At 42.5% G+C, this 19,223-nt stretch overlaps 2 protein-coding genes across 2 annotated transcripts in view; one reads left to right on the top strand and one right to left on the bottom strand.

Moving 5' to 3' along the window:
- The window catches only part of ZNF827 (zinc finger protein 827), a 177,395-nt gene that overhangs the window by 2,338 nt on the left and 155,834 nt on the right, over positions 1 to 19,223 (bottom strand). Inside the window, exons 18-19 of the mRNA XM_075929977.2 lie at positions 10,548 to 10,596; positions 1,230 to 1,320 (exon numbers count right to left, since the gene is read on the bottom strand). The gene's annotated coding sequence lies outside the window, so the exon portion shown is untranslated. The remainder of the gene's footprint in view (positions 1 to 1,229; positions 1,321 to 10,547; positions 10,597 to 19,223) is intronic.
- Positions 71 to 19,223, top strand: part of C4H4orf51 (chromosome 4 C4orf51 homolog) — a 28,302-nt gene continuing 9,149 nt past the window's right edge. The window contains exons 1-5 of the mRNA XM_006114686.5: positions 71 to 2,884; positions 6,505 to 6,581; positions 10,579 to 10,637; positions 15,984 to 16,062; positions 16,181 to 16,272. Of these exons, the coding sequence (XP_006114748.1) occupies positions 2,649 to 2,884; positions 6,505 to 6,581; positions 10,579 to 10,637; positions 15,984 to 16,062; positions 16,181 to 16,272 (543 nt within the window). The 5' untranslated portion in view covers positions 71 to 2,648. The remainder of the gene's footprint in view (positions 2,885 to 6,504; positions 6,582 to 10,578; positions 10,638 to 15,983; positions 16,063 to 16,180; positions 16,273 to 19,223) is intronic.

The raw sequence follows: 19,223 nt of genomic DNA, 5'->3' as shown, positions 1-19,223 counted from the left end.
AAAGATAATACACATGGGGAACAAAGCTAGGTTCTGGGACTACAGGTTGAACCTCTCTAGTCCAGCACCCTCGGGACGTGACTGGTGCTGAACCAGAGAATTGGTTGAACCCACAGGAGGTTAGTATTATCTGGCAGCATTACTAACCTTTCCACTGCTTTATGGGTTCTTAGAAGACATTTAGTGGTAAATTAAAACTAAACAACAGCATAGAACATTGAGAGCCAGGACTGGTGGCTGTAAACAAACTTTATGGGACTGTGGGAAACTTAGCTGAATGTCCACTTATCATGAGTGTGGCCAACTAAAACCATGCCGGACCAGAGTGTGCCAGACTAGAGAGATTCAAATGTGCATTTATAACACTCTTATTTGTATACAGCATAGTGAAGGATGTTTTAAAGCTTTTATTGAGATTATAATAGAAATTATTAAACTTTGTGGTACCATCAGTCACAGTAAGCTAGTTGATTTGTTTTCCTTTGTTCCAAATACTCCAGCACTTAATATATCAATGAAGCTCCAATATGTAGCATATAAACATACACCTCTCATCATTTTGTATGTAACTGAAATTACTCTTGGGCTTATCTGTATCTCTTTTTCTGCAGAGGACATCTGTTTAAGGTTTTGGTAAGTTATTCAGACCATGTACATTTTTATAAGTCAACACTACTGTGTAAGCTTGTTAAAGGATAAGTCTCATTTCCACAACAAAATAGTTGTTTAAAAACATCTGTGGTATAACATAGCTTACTGCTTTTGGAATCTTCTGCGGTTTAAGCCCACTGTTGTGGCCAAAGTTCGATGAAATCCACACTACAGATTTCAGCTTTGATATAGCAGTAGTTGCAGCAGGGGTGATGTTGCCAGCAAAAGAATTAGGTGCTGCATAATTACCTGAACATAACCTGTTCTTAGTGTTATAAAAAATTAAGGATGTTAAGGACTAGTCGACTATCCGATAAGCAAATGCTTATCGGATAATCGAGTCAACTAGGTCGATCCTCCCCCTAGCTGCGTCTATCAGATAGAGGCAGCAAAGGTGCGGGCAGTGTGGAGGGAAGGAGGAGGGCATTACTTCAAAGTGGCAGTGCCACACAGCTGAGTCAGGACTCAGTAGTGCAGCACTGCCCAACAGAGCAGCTTTAAAACAGAGCTGGCATTTCAAAAAGGGGCAGCGCTGCCCTTTCTGGCATCTGTATATTCAGTTTTATGATGTTACATACCGTTTCTCAAATAGTGCTCGATCAAGCCGTTTTGCAGCCTCTCGTCTTTTTTGTACAATGGGGTTGTGATCTCAGTTGGGGCATCTGAGTACTATTGCAATACAAATAAAATAACTCCTATTTTTATAAGTATGCAATTGAATGTGATGTGCAAGCACAAAATATGCTTTTAAATCTTTACAACTTTGACAATCAACAGCCAGTTTTTACAAATTACCAGCAGGTGGACAACTCCGTGCTTGCCAAATGTTCAGATTCTAAATCTACTCTTCAAAAGATATTGTAAAAGTATCTTAAAACGTAGTCCTCGTTCTCTTAAAGTTGATTACAACTTTTTTCCCTTAAAAAGTGCAAACAACTGAAAATAACATTTTCAATAATATCTTGGAATTATACTATATCTATAATGTTCCTTATTACCATCGCAATTTAAAATCTTGCTAAACAGCAAATAGGAAGACAAACAAATAAGGAGAAATGTGGTATGCACAATAGGCTGAAACAGGAGTGTTGACCAAATATTAAAATTCCTGCTTATGATGGAGGTAGGGATCACTGCAAATTTGTTTAATTCCTGGGTTGTATGGACTACACTAAAGATAGAATGATTATTTCAGTCTGCACATCTATTTAGTCCTTATTGTGTTCATCTGCCAAGTGGCACAGTTGAAAAGAAAATGTCCTTTAAGAACCAAAGGGAGATTAAAAATCACTGTCTTGCTAGAAAGAGACTGAAGTAATCAGATTTTAGATGTTTGAGTACATTTTTGTCTATTTACCTGTGACAAAAATGAGAACTTTTATATTGAGTGCTCCACAGTAGCTGACACTAAAAAATAAATGCCCCCCTTATTGCCAAACTACTGTAAGATAATTAGCTAAGCCTTAGACTTTATTCTTATTTACATAAATTTAAGTTCATTTTAAGGGTGCTTATTTTTGTATCTATTACTGTATATTTTCCTATTACATAGTTTTATCTGCTATTTTTCACTTCCTTTCTCATTTTTGCTATGATCACCCCTTCCCCAACGGAAGTGTCAAAGGGGAGATAATTCAGCTGACCTGTACTTTGAATGACTGTGAAGGCTGATGATGCTAGTACATACATAATAAGAAAATAGTCACGGCACGCATAACCAATGCCCTAACTGAAGTCATATTTCCTAACAGGAAGTATATACATATATTTTAGAAGTCCAGTTTGTTGTTTTCTAATTACTTCTTTTGCTGGTTGTAATCCTGGTGGAGTTTTTATGACCTGTTGCTTAGCAACTTTTATCAACAGCAGCAAAGCATTTTCATTTTCCTTAACCTTATGAAAGTTAGGTTCAGTCACCTCTAGCACTCATCAGCAGAGGAAAGTTGTTCCTAATGTAATGTACAGTTTCTGCTCAGAATCCATGAGCTGCACCTAAGATGAGCTATCTCTTTTTAGCTCCTGAACTGCCTTTGCCATTTAGTCCCCTTTCCCCTCAAGCTTTTGAAGAAATCCAGCGCCATGCCGGGGAAGCGTGGAAACGAGAAGCTCAAAGGCAGGCCAACTGTGCAACAACATATTCTGCTAGTTATGGAAAAAAGGAACTGCCTGAACCTGCAAGCTGGAGGGCCAAACCTTCCTCTCCTACCAGGATAAACAGACCTCATCCACCAGAGTAAGGCTTATTCCTATTTAGTAGAGCCTCCAATATGTCGTTCTTTGAATGGAAAAATAAATTCTTCCTAGAGGTAGAAGCTAGGAGAGGCTTACTACACTAGGTCTCTCTTATTCTTCACCTCTTCTTCAAAGAAGAATTTAACATACTAAACTAGAATGCAACCCAGGGCTGGCCTACAGCATTTTGGCACTTGAGGCGGGGAGCTCAAACAACACCTTCATGCCCCCTTGCTTGGGACAAAACTTTGAAAGGTCTCAATTCTGCCGACTTTCTGTTCTTCTCTCATGGTACTGCTCTGCTTCCTACATATGCACCAGCAGCAGACACAATTTTCTACACTCTGGGTCTTAGTGGTGCATGCCTCTCCCCTCTCCTCCCCACATACAGTCTGGCACCTGAGGCAGCCACCTCAGTTCACCTCATGGTAAAGCCAGCCCTGATGCAACCTGACTGCCACAGAATGCCTCATAAAAAGATCTCCTAATCAAATTTGTCAGGTTTTGTTTAACAGCCAGGATTAAGCTAGTCATACTTCATTTTCAGTCCTGGAATGGGAACAGCTAGTAAGTAACAGCAACAAGGATTTCTAATGAGATCATAAACTACAAGGGCTCATATTCTTTATGATGTCATCAGACTGCTAAACTGGAATTATTTTATCATTGCTTTACTATTCAAGTTTATAAGTTAAAGAATTGGACATCCATGCATGTATATATACACATTTACCAGTTTAATGAGTCAGACAGCTTTCACATTTCAGGCATTACATTCATGTGATCATGGGGCAGGCTTTAGTGTTTCTCTTCTAGGGCTATAAAATCTCTGTTAATCAGTTAATCATCTGGTTAACTCACCATTTAACCAGTTAACTGACTAAGCAGGATCTGGGCTGGGGACCACTCCAGCCAAGATGGAGGAGCCCCCAGCCCACAAGGCTCTGTGCTGTGGCTGCCATCAGCTCCTCCCTGTGGGGTCCTGGGCCTGCTATAGACAGGGAATGCTCTCCTCCGGAGCAGCCTCTGTCTGCGATGGGCCCCTTCGGGTATGGAACAGCCCCCTGCCTGCAGTAAGCAGGGCACTGCTCCAGCCCCCACCAGTTTCTAGTTATCCAGAACTGGTAAGCATTACCCAATTACAGGGTAACTAGTTAACCTTTCACATTCCTGCTTTCTTCATCTGTTTTTTGGCTTATGTCCTCTCCAAGTGCTTCTGGGTTTGTTAGAAGAGCAGCAATTAGTAGTGTGGTATTGAACTGTACCTTAGTATTAAAATTTACACTATGCTAGAAGATGGAAACATTTGCAGAGTACATGCTTATTATAAAAATCCATTTTTTATGAAATCCTTATTCAAATCTAACAGAAAAAAGGAGCCATCCATCAAGAAATCTCAAAAAAAATACATGAAGGTCAAAAACATTGTGTGTCTTGTTTCAACATCCTTACTGTTTGATGGAAGCAAATGTAGTTTGCCACAATAGCACGTTTTTACAAGCTGGTGAGAGAATGTGATGTAATTGTTTATTCTGATTAATCTTGGTTCTGATGGAAAACATCTGCTAGTATTTGTTGTCTGACAGAGCCAAAACATGTACATGAATCATGTCCTTAATTAGAAATACAGTATTGAAAGACATTCAGTAGCTTAGTAATTGCCTCAAGTCTGAGTTTATTATATGGGAGTTGAGACTATGTCAGACAGGGGATCCCTAATAGATGGGTGTATAAAAGGGGTCCCTTTATGTAACCACTGGCCTAATTATAAGAACTAAAATCCACAATGTTCCTTTTAAAAACAAGAAAAACAAACTCTTACAATGCAGACTAAAGAGTAAAAATATATTATCTTAGGGGGAAAAAAGTTCCCTAAGGGAGAAATCCAGGCCACATTGAAATCAATGGGAATTTTGCCACTGACTTTAGTGGGACTAGGGTTTCACACTACAATTGTAGGTGAGACTTTAAATGCCTAAATGTTATGAATTCTCAGACATAGCTGCAGCACCAACCTAATTTTTGCTGCTCTATGGTCTTATTTGCCGTAGATGGCATATACAGGCTTTCTATTCATTGTAAAAACTACTATCATCCTCATATCATGGACTGTTTTCCATCCTGCATCTTCCCCGTCTCCCTCTCCATATATGGGTCTGGAACACACTACATACATACATGAACAGTTGACGCATGAACTCTGGGCTCCATCTGCTATAGTCCCACTATAATTCTTTGCTCTGAGGCTTTTCTGTAGTGTCTAGATACTGCCCAGGTAAATTACATCCATGTTAGATCACAAGAACAGGCAGGGATATGTCTGTACGAGACTGGTGTACCAATGGAGAAGAGGTGGGATTGCATGAGGGGGCAGGCTGGAATACAGACTTTGGAAATGAAGTAGGTTCTGGAACATTAATTGAAAGTTTTCTGACCTTTATGATGTATCTATTCCTTGATAGGATTGTAGCAAATTTGAAACTTGCCTTCTGCTGCACTAGTTTCCAAGAGAAGGAAACAGAAGATGTAGTGAACTTTCACTTGGAGCAGGATCTTTGAGAGATTGACAGGGAAGGCTTGGTGGCCTGTGCACCATGTCTCTAAAGGACAGAGGATCACCAATTTGGTTAATGGGGTGTCTTTCCACCTTACCAGACAGTTAGTACTGTCAGCACCATGCTCTAAGAACTCATGCTACTCCCATTCAGACACTGACATTGTCCTGTCCGTCAATGGAGAATCTTGCCTGGCTGTCAAGTTTTTGTAATTGAACAGGGATCTTCTATCTCACAATGCCAGACACAGCAAGATTTAGGGTAAAATATTCCAAAGTACCTCAAGGATTTAGGCATCTAAGTCCCATTATCAAAAATGTTTTAGGCACTCAGGGCTGGATTTTTAAAGGGATTTTCTGATTCAGCAGCTGAGTGCACCAACACAACCTCTGGGTGGCTTAGTGGAAATGTTGAACCCAAGTTAGGTGACTCTATGCTACCTAGGTTCCCTTTAGATTTCTTGGGGATAGTTAAGACCTTAAACAAAGTTTTTACGTCACCTGAGCTAGGTAGGAGTGGGGGAGGGAGGAGAGAAGAGGTGGATCTAAGTGCCTAAGGAGCTGACCTGCTCTGCCTGGCTGATGAGCCAGAAATTAATTTTTCCTTTCACTCAGGATCTTGCTAACTGTCTCCAAGAATTAAGAACTGCCTCCTGTGATCCTGCTCCTAGAGACATACAAATCCTGTTAAACCACTATAGAACTAGAATGGCAAGTAACATTTTGAAAAGGCATGCCTTAGTGACCAGCTAGAGCGTAATGTGTGTTCTAAGCACCAGAGAAAAGAACAGTCCATTTGCTGTGCTTATTTCCCAAAGGTTTCTTCTTTCAAAGTAGCTTGTGAGAGACACGATACCAAACCAGATGGACCACCGTGCTCTGTTCTTGTAATGGGCAATGGCATAAAAAAATGTAAACAGATTTATATACTTTAAATAACAAAAACTGACCAATGACAAGGTAAAGAATGCTGCAAATGTATTTTCTTACACAAGTTTATAGAAATAAAGCAGTCTTTTGTTTGAGCTAAAAGACTTAAACGTTCTCTCCCCTTGTGTGTTCTCTAGAGTGTTTATGGTAAACAAGCTTCACTATATACCTGGCTGTTATGACAGCGATAAGCAAACTGCTGCAGCTGACAAAGGTAAATCTAACACACTGGGTTATTTTGAAGAGAATTCCTTAGCTAATCTGGCAATCTCTGTGATTTCTAGATTCTTGTAACTGGTGGAGCAATGACAATGATTCAGAGGTACTGAGAGACTTAGGTTTGGGTGAAGAGTGAACACACTTGGAAAATTTCATCTAGAGAGGAGGCAAAGAAGAGGGAAATATACCAGAGCGACTGGGCTCTACTGGCAGAATCGGCTGCAACATGACTGGACCTAGACTGCAGTGTTTCCAAGCAGTGTGTAGATGGTGCTGTGGCGCAGTGTTGCTTAGCTCTGCAGCCACAGCTAGCCAGCATCTGAGGTAGTGGCAGTTCAGCATTCAGTAAGCAGCTGCCCCTGCTGGAGTGCTCCCTCTAGCTAAGCTGGTAAAATGGCTTGGGAACTGCCGGTTGCCTGGTGCACCAGTCCAGGACTGCCACGGAAAGATAAGCAATTGTTTCCCAGAACTGTCAGGTGAAAGACAAGCAGTTGCAAAATGACCCATAGATTACGGGTACAAATAGGAGTGGACTGAAACTCAATAGAAGCTGGATCTGATGCAACCAAAGTCCTTTCACCACCCTCTTTCCTACATCTAATCTTTTCTCTCCCTGCGTGGAATGTTCCTTGCCTATTCAATGCTACCTCCAGCACTTTCTGGGTAATGTTTCCCCCATCCAAAGTTTGTAGGTCCAGAGGCTCCCTCTGATCCCAAATTCATGAATGCTGCCTGATTCATGAAAGCAACACTGGCTGCAGGCACCATTTATTAAGGTCACTATGTCATCTGTCATTAGTCACATTTTAATATTACATTTGAAGACAGACTGCTGTAATTGCTAAAATTTATTCCTCATACTAAACTGAAATGATGTATATTTCAGTCTGTCTTTGTAAACAGTGTTACTTTTAAATAAAACACCCATAGCATTTTATTACAATTACAGTACAGGCAGTCCCCGACTTACGCCGGATCCGCACTTATGAACGGGGCTTTTCTCGCCCCGGAGCTCACGGGCGGCGGGTCGCCACCCATGTCCTCCAGGGCGAGAAAAGCTTCTCCCAGTCTCCCTGGTCTGCTGGGGGGGGGGGGGGGTCCAGCAAAGCTGCTGGACCCCCCCCGCCCCCAGCAGACCAGGGACACCCGAGCAAAGCCGCCGCCTGGGCGGCTCTACGAGCAAAGCTGCCCAGGCGGCGGCTTTACTCGGGTGTCCCTGGTCTGCTGGGGGGGTCCAGCGGCTTTGCTGGACTCCCCCAGCAGACCAGGGGGACAGGAGCAAAGCTGCCCAGGCGGCGGGAGTCCTGCCGCCTTGGCGGCTTTGCTCGGGTCTCCCTGGTCTGCTGGGGCGGGAGGGGGCGCAGCTAGTGCGCCCCCCCCCCCCCAGCAGACCAGGCTTTTGTTGCGGGACGCCTCGGGTAGAGCAGCTGGGGTCCTGTGGGAACCTACCGGGCAGCGCCCCAGCTGTTCTGTCCCAGGCTCCAGATTCAGCAGCTGTTGAAACTGATCAGGCTGATTCCAGGAAGCTGGGGGCAGAGCAACTCTGCCTCCAGCTTCCTGTAGAGAGCCCCTGGTCAGTTTCAGTGGCAGCAGCTGAATCTGGAGCCAGTTCCGACTTACATACAAATTCAACTTAAGAACAAACCTATAGTCCCTATCTTGTACATAACCCGGGGACTGCCTGTAGTGTAGTATTGACTCCTTGAAATTCCTCACATTATCACAGTGTCGTATCTAACTTTTGACATAAACCTTCCTCACTGTATAACACTATTTCTAAAGTTAAAATTCATGGATTGGGGATCTGGATTGGGGACAGGAAACATACCAACAAATTGGATTATATTAAATGACCTTAATTAAAAACATTGAAACTAAGGTCCTAAGAGTTCAAGCTGTAAAGTAGATTTTATTTTGAAGCTGTCAGTGAACTTGTGAAAGACAACTGTAAGTACTTTCTACCTATATTATCAGTAATTCATAAACACCAACTGTCTATCACATCTGTAATTAGGATGATGAAAAATGAGCTATAGTGAAGAAGGAGATTTTTCTGTGAGAGGGTAAAAGTTAAGTTTGTTGTTGTTAGGGAATGTGACTCACTACAGCATGATAGGGTGCTCTTCCTTGTTTCTATTATTTTGAAGTATTTTAAATTCTTTCTAAACATACAGCCTAGTTCAGCAAGATAGTTCAGCATGAAGAGTCTGACTAAAGCCAATTATAATGATCTAATATTAAAAAAAAACCTTCTTATTGTCTGTTATCTTTTGTGTAATAGTTCGTATTAAAATGATAACAGTTTAAAAATGTTAACACTTTGGGATAGCCTATGACCATGGTAACAACAACTGAAAGGCAAAGACTATGTGCCTTAAGTTCTACTCATCCCAAAGCCCGAATACTACTGTGTTTATAAGCAGTCTTTATTATTACATGGGCCACATTTTTATTACCCCAAATATTGCCCTCAATTACTTCAACAGGAGCTGCCACTATATAGCTGGGAACAAAATGCATCTGATTCTTTTGTCTCCCTGTGCCTTGAGAAACTATTGCTGAAGTCACTAAGTATCCAGCTACTAGGTTAGTCTCCTTGATTTGTCTCCTGATTTTTTTTTAGAACTACCAAAGAAACCTTCATGATGCTTTTCCACCTTACCAATGAAAAGTGCCACATCACTGGCCAAATAGAGTGGTAAACTCTCATCTCTCAAAGAATGGGAAGTCCCACTAATATGTTGACCATTAACCTCTTGCTACAGCTGAGTTTTGCAGAATTAAAATCCTCAAACAATGGTATTGATATTTTGCATTGAGTTAGCACTTTGCATCTTCCAAGTGCTGTTCAGAGGTTTCACTCAGTAATTGTCTACACACCACTGTGAGGAAGGCAACTATTACCTTGGTTTTATAGGGGAGGAAACAGCCAAGGGGAGGTTAAAGTGACTTGCCAAGTAGCAGACAAGTCAGTAGTAAAGCTAGGATTACAGTTGACTCACTAGATTACACTGTTGAGAGAGGTCATATCCCAGAATAGTGCACAAAGTTACAGTTTATTATTGATAATGATCTAATAAAGGGCACTAGCTGTTTTTATGAGAGTCATTGTATAATGTCTTTAATAATCCAACATTAGCTACTCAGTAAAAGAACTATAGCCTTCCATTGTTATGGGGGTAGCAATGTATCCATAGTTATTTCTCCATGCTCCTTATATGTATTTTTGTGCTGGTTGTATTTCAGTAGTTTTAATTTAGATTGAACAGCATTCAAAAAGTAGATGCAAGGATTTTTAACTAATATTTACATTACTTGGTAAAATCCTCTCTCAGATCTTGCTTAACTATTCTAACCCAGACTGTGCTTCTTGGACCCACCACTGCAGCAACCACCTTGCAAGGTTCAAGGTCTGCACTAGAGGGACCAGGGCAGGTTAGAGAAGGATGCACATTGCATCCTCCCACCATGGAAATTTCTCAAATAAATAAATTCAGACTCAGCTTGTATTATTTTTCTCCTGGAGGCAGCCCAGGTCAGAGGAGAATCTTTTAGTACAGTCTCTATGGACTTGTGTTCCTGGGGAGCCAGTGAGTAGGGTGGGAGATGGTGGCTGCTGAGGAGGCACAAAAGCTCCATGAAGATGAACCTGACCTTTTTTAGACCCGTGGGGAGGTGCTAAAGTTTGCAAGCAGGCTTTGGGCCTTTCATTCAGGGATGCAAGCCTGCTCCTTACATGGCCCAATATAGTAGGGGAGGTGAATAACTGCAAAGAAATCACTTTTAGGTGGCCCCATCCCACACATTTTCCCCCGGAAGATGGAGGACGAGCCAGCAGATACTGCTAAATTTGGTAACTAATCTTCTTCTCTGTACATATTTGCATATTGTAAAATTCAACAGACATCTCAAACTTAAAAAGGACAATCAATTGTATAATGTATCGAGAAATTGTACTTACTATAAGGCTTCCATTTCTCATTTTCCTTCAGGCAAATGCTATGAATATCCTGGTTACAGAGAGGATTCAAAATATGTCAGGCAACGGATAGTAAGTACAGAATTTGAAGTTCATTTGTACCTGATCATTTTAATCTCTAGCTCTTGTGTTGACAATTTAAGGCATCAGCAGTTCATCCTAGTTAAATGATTGAAGATTTACAACAAAAGTTGGTTACCTGTCTGTAACTGTTGTTCTTCAAGATGTGCTGCAGACATGCATTCCATGTAGGTGTAGGCATGCCCCATTCACTTGAACCTGAGTACTTTGTCTGGCAGTACTCTTAAGCGTGGTGATCATGCCATCATGCATAGCCTTCCTCAGCTCATATAAGGATGACACTGCCCCAGACCTCTCAGTCCCTTTGCACTGAATGTCAGGAGTATAGACATTGGTGCAGATGGGAAGGAGGATGGACTATAGAGCATCTCTGCATCGCATCTCAAAGACCAAAAACAGGTGGGTGTTTTTTCTTCCTTGTAGAGATGCAGCTGTGTATTCCATGGCTCACAACTTGCATACAGTATTACTAGGAGGTGGGCTCTGAATGTACTTACAGAAGGACCACAGGACTGCCTTTCCAAAGGCTGGGATTCATCTGACTACAGACGTAATGGCGTAGTGGTTTGCAAAAGTATGCACAGAGGACCAAGTGACAGCCCTCTAAATGTCCAATATAGGAATGTCACTTAGAAATGCCTTTGGCATCACCTGAGTTCTTGTAAAATGAGTTTGTATCCCTTGAGGCACTGTAGTCTGGGCTACTTCATGCTGCCATGATACAGGAAATTATCCACCTGAAGACTGCCTGTGGAGAGACTGCTTTACCCGTCATTCAGTCTGCATAGGAAACAAGCAGAGGAGGTGAAGAACAGAAAGGGTTAGTTCTATCCAGATAAAAGGGTAAACATCACTTGACATCTGATGTGTGAAGAATCTGCTTCTCGGGGATTGAACGCAGTTCAGGGAAAAACACTGGTTGAATATAACAAGTCAAACTGGGAAACTGCCTTAGAATAAAACTTCAGGGTGTGGCTGCAGGGGTCCTTTGTCTCTGGAAAACTGTGTAAGGAGGATCTGACATCAAAGCCTGCAACGCACAGGCTCCACTTGTAGATGCAGAAGGCATTTTTCAGACACAGAAGGGGGTAAAGAGTTGCCAGAGGCTCAAATGGAGGTCTCAGAAAAACCACTCAAACTGTATTAAAGTCCTATAAAGGAACTAGCTCTTTAACTGATGAGCAGAGATGAGTAACTCCTTTCAAGAAACTCATTGCCATGGAATTTGAAAATATCAACTTTCCATAGATAGGTGGATGAAACACCAAAATTCTCACCAGGTGGACTTTCAATGGACCAACTAGAAGATCAGAAGACTGAAGGTATAACAAATATATTGGCTTGTATTCGGGATATCTTGGAATGTTGGCTTAACTCCCTGGGTTAACCATCATACCAAGAATCACTTCCATTTGGTTGAATAGGCTGTTCAGAGGAGGTTTTCCTCCTGCTAAGCAAGACCTGCTGGACATTAGGGATGTCATTGTGTAGTTGAGTAAACGATTAACAGATAAGTCTAAACTTATCGGTTAATCCTGTTGACTGCACACACTCCCCTCCTCCCTCCACTTGCTGCAAAGAGCGGTGGAGCAGGAGCCAGTGCCCATGAGGAGCTGGCTTTAAGCAGGCTCCCCCCATGAGCAATGGATCCATTTGTCCCCTCTACCTCCATGCTGCTGCCTCTGGTACAGAGGCAGCAGCGCAGAGCAGCAGGCAGCATGTCTGTGTGGAGAGCTGGTTTTTGAACTGGCTCGCCTCATGGACTAGCTCCCTCCTGCCACTCTGTGCTGCTGCCTCTGTATGCAGGATGACAAGCGGCTCTCCGGGAGTGGGTCAGAGTGCACTGGCTGCCAGCCCCACCCCCAGGAACTATCGAATAGTAGTGTAACTGCTAAGATTTCATGTAGTTACATGACTATTCAATGACACAATATTTAACATCCCTGCTGGACATCCTTCCTCCTCATTTAGCAATGCAATCGCTGCCAGGAAGTTAGGGGCCTGGTGAGGATAGAAACCCTCAAACCCTGGCTTGGGAACGAAGTATTGTTTCTCTGAACACTTTGCCATAGGGGTCAATGAAGCTGGGGTATTCCAAAGGGCCTTTGCAGGTTTCAGGAGAGTTTATTGGTAGGGCAAATCTCCCTGGAGCTGATGATTGAAGACTGTTCAGCAGCTTCTGCATAATCTTCTGCAGGAATTTCCTGTAGATGCCCAAAGTAATGTCATGTTCCGCAGGAAGTCCTGATGTATCTTAAAGTCCTCTGGCAGTGAGGGACAGGAAGATTCTGGCATGGTGGCACCATCCAGGCAGGAGAGGAGGCAGTTCACTACGCCAATGACGGATCCTGTTCTTGCAACACAAGATCCAGTCAGAAGAGCCACATGTAGGTTCCAAGGAAATGGATTCAGTGGTCACTTGCAGCTGAGGCAGTATGAGAACAGGAGTCACTGTCAGGACCAGTGATATCTCTGGATTATATCAAGGAGTAGGGTACCAGGGACCCTGTAGTGTCCCAGGGATTCCAAGGAAACCACTTGGCATGCAGATAAGGCACTGGCAGTCAGTGGGCACCAGCTCAAGATATCCTATCCTAATCTTGGTATCAATAGTGATCTCAGGGCAATCTTGGGCATGTCCAAGAAGGATGACAATGACACTCACCTGGCTCTTGAGGAATCTTAGAGGTTCTGTGGTGACAAATGGGCGAGCCAGCCCTGATGGGCCAAACTACTACTGAGACTCATCTGAAACCCAATATGGAGGCAGCATCGGTGCTGAAAAGGAGCGAGGAACTGGCACTACTAGCATACTAGCACCAAATGAGATCCATTCCTGCTTGGTACCAGGAGAGGTGTTGGCACCAAGGCCAGTACCAAACCTGATGATGGAATTTGCCATCATGATAATGACAAGACCCACGGATGCACAACACTAAGGGGATTCAGGCCCAGGTTTAATGCCATAGTTTGCAGCCCTTGTGGTGTGAGCTGCAGTGCTGGCAGACCTTGCAGCTCTGGAACATGGCCAGAAAGTGCAAGAGGCATAATGGAGGACAAGCCGGTAAAAGTCATAGCACTGGAGAACTCCTGAATAAGAGTCTAGGATTGACAGGCAAAAAAGGTCCGACGCTATCTGGTATGTCATTGACTTTGACATAGTTGGCTCATGTTCCAGTGTTGTCAGTACAGGACTTAATGGATGTCCCATAGCTGGAACCAGTCAGCGTTACAGGCCCTCCCTGCATATGGCATGATATTGTGGGGGTGGTTGAACAGAACTCTTCCACCCCACATGCCAGAAGAGTCAGCACTTCTCCTAGGAGTCTCCCAGAGACCTGCAATAGTCCTGACTCATTTTATAGCACCTCTTCCTTGCTGAACCAGAGAAGGATGAATGACATCTCTTCCTCTTGGGGAAGATGCCAAAAGCCTGAAGTGACAACACTTGCCAGATTCAAAGGTGACTGCTGATCAGATGAGGGCTTTGCACCTGAAGTAAATCTCATTGCTAAGGTTTCATTTTTGCCATGGGTATTTTTAGTAAACAGGTTACAGCCATGACCTGCCATGACTTATACTAAAAAACCTGTGACTAAATCTTGGAGGGTAGGAGGGTTGGGGGACTGTTGCTGGGTTGGTATATCTGGAACCATGGACAACGGATGCTTTGGCCAGCTGTGTGAGGACGTCTGCTAGGCAGCTGCAGTTGTTCCAGACAGTCACCAGAGTAATGCTGTTGGGGCCACGGACCGTGGCTGTTCCTGCCAGCTGCCCAGGGACTGCTGTTGAGGCCAGCAGATGCAACTGCCTCTGGCAGGCTGGCTAAGGACCGCTGTTGGGGACTGTGGCTGCTTCTGCTGGCCCAGGACTGATGCCAGGGACCACCCAAGCAGTGGCTAGCATAGCTGTCCCTGCTTCAACCACAGTATCTTGTCCCCTGAGCCTGTTTGTGGATGACTTGCAGATGGAGCATTGTGCTCTAACATGTCCTTGAGGCACCCCAAGCACCTTGGGTGGTTGTTGCTGTTAGGGATGGCTCCCCTGCATGATGTACAATGCCTGAACCCTGGTGTGGGCATCACACAGGGCAGCCAACTACTTTACTAACACTAGCAAACTACATCAAAGATACTACCACCACCACCACTATTACTATATCCAAGCAAAGGTCTCGGAGAACAGAGCAGATGTGTGAGGTGAAGACACCACACATCTCTGACTCATTTATCTAGCCGGGGAAGGGCTACAGCCAGGTGCTGCTAGGCAAAGTTCTCCAGCTCTGGTGCACAGCACGTGCCCACATGGAACGCACAGCACGTGCCCACATGGAACGCACACCTGCTCCTACTTAAAGAAGATTAGACGTTATGATGGGAAAAACACACAAAGCAAGTGGGGTAGTTAAGCCAATCCATGTAGAACAGTTTTGACTTCAGTTAGACAAATGCGTTCATTATGGGACACCCCATTTCAGGCAAACTGGAGAGAGAATATAGGAGAAAGCAACAAAAATACAAGGTTTGGAAAATAAAACTTGCAAGGAAAAAGTTAAAGAACTGGGTATGTGTCAAAGACAAGTTAAGGGCTTCTATGGTCACTGACTTGTGAACATGACCTATTGGAAGTCAAAACATTGGAGAGCCTTCTTTGAATAGCTCCCATTTTAAATAGGTATAATGTTTTAGCACTCTTAAATACTGTCGTGTTTTTTCCTCTCTGGCCTGTCTTAGCATTGCATTTTTGATTGTTTGGAGTCTAACTAGCCATTAGGAAATGGACTTAGAAGTTTGAAGATACTCCTCATTAATTGAATTTTGTAACTCCTTTTTAAGAGCAAGATATTGCACCACTGAAGTCAATGGAACTTTTGACATTGACTTCCTTTGGAGAAGGATTGATCCCTAAATGTTAGCCTGCATTTGTTGAATGGCATTGAGGCATATGATCAACAAACCTATCCTCATTGTGCATGCTGAACTACACACAAACCCTCTTCAGGAAGCTAGACCCACTAATCATAACCAGATGCTGTGGGCCTGATTTTTGTAAGTGCTAGCCATCCATTGCTCCTACTGATGTCAGCTGGAGTTGTGTGAGTAGGCAGCTCTTCTTAAAATCAAGCCCCTCTAATATAGCAGGCCTGGTTATAGTAGATCTGCTTGTTTTCACATGTCACTGCAGTACTCTCATTTATGTTTGCTGTTGCTCTGTGAAGTGTTAGGACAGCATCACATGGTATATCTGAATATAAGTACTTCCAAGTGATGTATTATGATGTGCTCAGATTGGCAGTGTTGGTAAAAGGAGCAATGATTTGTTGCTATCTTTTTACAGGTGTATCAAAATATGCACTGTGGGCCTTCAAAGGCACATCAGGCAGCTCAGAACTGGATAAAAGATGCCAGTGAAAATGGTGAATATAACCCTAAATCACTCCCCAGAGACCTCATTTGCTTCCCTAAAATATAAATCTTCCATGTTTCAAATTCCCTGCTGGTTTTTCAGCCTATTTTTTCACCACTATATAACAGGCGGCAGAACTATTGAGAAAATGAAAAATGTTGCAGCTGAAAGTCAGAAGATGCAGACTGTGCCACACAAGACACATACCCACACCTGTTCTGTAAGTAGCTTTCATAGTATAACTTTTCTAGAACAGGCCCCTTGCATGGCCTAGGCAGAAGACCTGGGTTTTAGAGCTACTGAAAGCAATCCATTTTCTTTGATAGCAGAAATTTAAATCCCTCTGTGGCTTCTTCCATACAGCCTCTGATATATAGTACACTTAGACCTGGGCAAAATTTTCTGATCAAAACTTTTTTCAAGCAACAAATGCAGGTTTGCAGGAGCTGAAACATTTTACAAATTCATGCAGAGTTCATCAAATTGTCAGAAAAAAATTCCTTCCCCCAAATCCAAATGTTTCATTTCAACATTTAAAAATGGAAACCTTTTGATTGCTTTATTCAAAATTTCCTTTAATTATAAAAAAACCCTTAAGAAAGCTTAAAATCAAAAGGAAATATGTAAAAACAAAGCGTTTATTACAATTTCTCACGATTTTTTGGAATTGCCAGTGAGTCAAATATGTTATTTGTACAACATTAGTTACGATCTTCCTGAACTCATCCATAGAGCCTTCACTTTGTCCATAGAATACTAGAACTGGAAGGGACCTCGAGAGGTCATTGAGTCCAGTCCCCTGCCCCTCACAGCAGGACCAAGCAGCATCTAAATCATCCCTGATAGATGTCTATCCAATCTGCTCTTAAATATCTCCAGTGATAGAGATTCCACAGCCTTCCAAGCAACTTATTGTTTAGCCACCCTGACAGTTAGGAAGTTTTTCCTAATGTCCAACATAAACCTCCCCTGTTGCAGTTTAAGTCCATTGCTCCTTGTCCTATCCTCAGAGGCCAAGGAGAACAATTTCCCCTCTCCTCCCTGTGATACCCTTTTAGATACTTGAAAACCGCTATCATGTCCCCTCTCAGTCTTCTCTTTTCCAAATTAAACAAGCCCAATTCCTACAGCCTTCCCTCTTAATTCATGTTTTCTAGACCTTTAATCATTTTTGTTGACCGTCTCCAATTTCTCCACATCTTTTCTGAAATGTGGTGCCCAGAACTGGACACAATACTCCAATCGAGGCCTAATCAGTGCAGAGTAGAGTGGAAGAATGATTTCTCATGTCTTGCTCACAACACTCCTGTTAATGCATCCCAGAATCATGATTGCCTTTTTTTGCAACAGTATCACATTGTTGACTTATTTAGTTTGTGGTCCACTATGACCCCTAGATTCCTTTCTGCAGTTCTCCGTCTTAGACGTTCACTTCCCATTCTGTATGTGTGAAATGGATTGTTCCTTCCGAAGTGGAGTAATTTTCATTTGTCCTTATTAAACTTCATCCTATTAACACCAGACCATTTAGAATTATGACCCTATCCTCCAAAGCAGTTGCAAGCCCTCCCAGCTTGGAATCATCTGCAAACTTATTAAGCGTACCCCTGTGAAACCCCACTTGTTATGCCGTTCCAGCATGACTGTGAACGGCTAATAACTACTCTCTGAGAAGGGTTATCCAGCCACTTATGCACCCATCTTATAGTATAATAGCTCCATCTAAATTGTATTTGCCTAGTTTATTGAAAAGGTGGTCATGCGAGACAGTATAAAATGCCTTACTAAAATCTAGGTATATAACATCCACTGCTTCCCCCTTACCCACAAGACTTGTTCTCCTATCAAAGAAAGGTATCGGATTAGTTTGACATGATTTGATCTTTACAAATCCATGCTGGCTGTTCCCTAGCACCTTATTTTCTTCCAGATGTTTGAAGATTAATTCCTTAATTACCTGCTCCATTATTTTTCCTGGTGCAGAAATTAAATAACTAGTCTGTAGTTTCCTGGGTTGTTGTTATTTCTATCTTTATAGATGGGCACTGTATTTGCCCTTTTCCAGTCTTCCAGAATCTCTCCTGACTTCCATGATTTTTCAAAGATGATAGAGGAGGTATCTGAGCCTAACAGCTCCTTGAGTATTCTAGGATGCATTTCAGCAGGCCCTCATGACTTGCAGACATCTAACTTTTCTAAGTAATTTTAACTTTTAAAAAATTTTAACATTGAAACCTACACCATTTCCACTAGCATTCACTATGTTAGGCATCCCTTCATCATCAAACTTTTTGGTGAAGACCAAAACAAAGACGTCATTAAGCACATCTGCCATTTCCAAGTTTCTTCTTGTTGTTTCTCCGTCTTCACTGAGCAATGGGCCTACTCTGTCCTTCATCTTCCTCTTGCTTCTAATATATTGATAGAATGTCTGTTTCTAGCTAGATTGAGTTCTTTTTGTGCCTTTGCCTTTCTAATCTTGCCCCCTGCATACCTGTGTTGTTTGCTTATTTTCATCCTTTGTAATTTGACCTAGTTTCCATTTTTATAGGACTCCTTTTTGATTTTTAGATCGTGCAAGCTCTCCTGGTTAAGCCATGGTAGTCTTTTGCCATACTTTCTATCTTTCCGATGCAACATAAAAGTTTGCTTTTGGGCCCTTAATAATGTCCCTTTGAAAAGCTGCTAACCCTTTTCATTATTTTTCCTCTTAGTATTACTTCCCATGGGACCTTACCTACCAGCTCTGAGTTTATTAAAATCTGCCTTCCTGAAATCCATTGTCTCTATTTTGCTGTTCTCCTTTCTTCCTTAGCATCATGAACTCTAGGATTTCACGATCACTTTCACCCAAGCTGCTTTCCACTTTCAAATTTCTCAACCAGGTCCTCCCTATTTGTTAAAATCAAATCTAGAACAGCTTCCCCCTATGTAGCTTTTCCAACTTTCTGAAATTTGTCTTCAATTCAGTTCAAGAACTTACTGAATAGTTTGTGCCCTGGTGTGTTAGTTTCCTAACATATGTCTGGATAGTTGAAGTCCCCCATCACCACCAAATCCTGTGCTTTGAATGATTTTGTTAGTTTAAAAAAAGCCTCACCCACTTCTGCTGCCTGGATAGGTGGTCTGTAGTATATCCTTAGCATGACATCACTCTTGGTTTTTTTTTTA

The sequence above is a fragment of the Pelodiscus sinensis genome, chromosome 4 (assembly GCF_052426305.1).
Source record: "Pelodiscus sinensis isolate ZL-2025 chromosome 4, ASM5242630v1, whole genome shotgun sequence".
Lineage (NCBI taxonomy): Eukaryota > Metazoa > Chordata > Testudines > Trionychidae > Pelodiscus > Pelodiscus sinensis.
The sequence above is the reverse complement of the archived record's forward strand: the minus strand, read 5'-3'. Positions and strand labels throughout refer to the sequence as shown.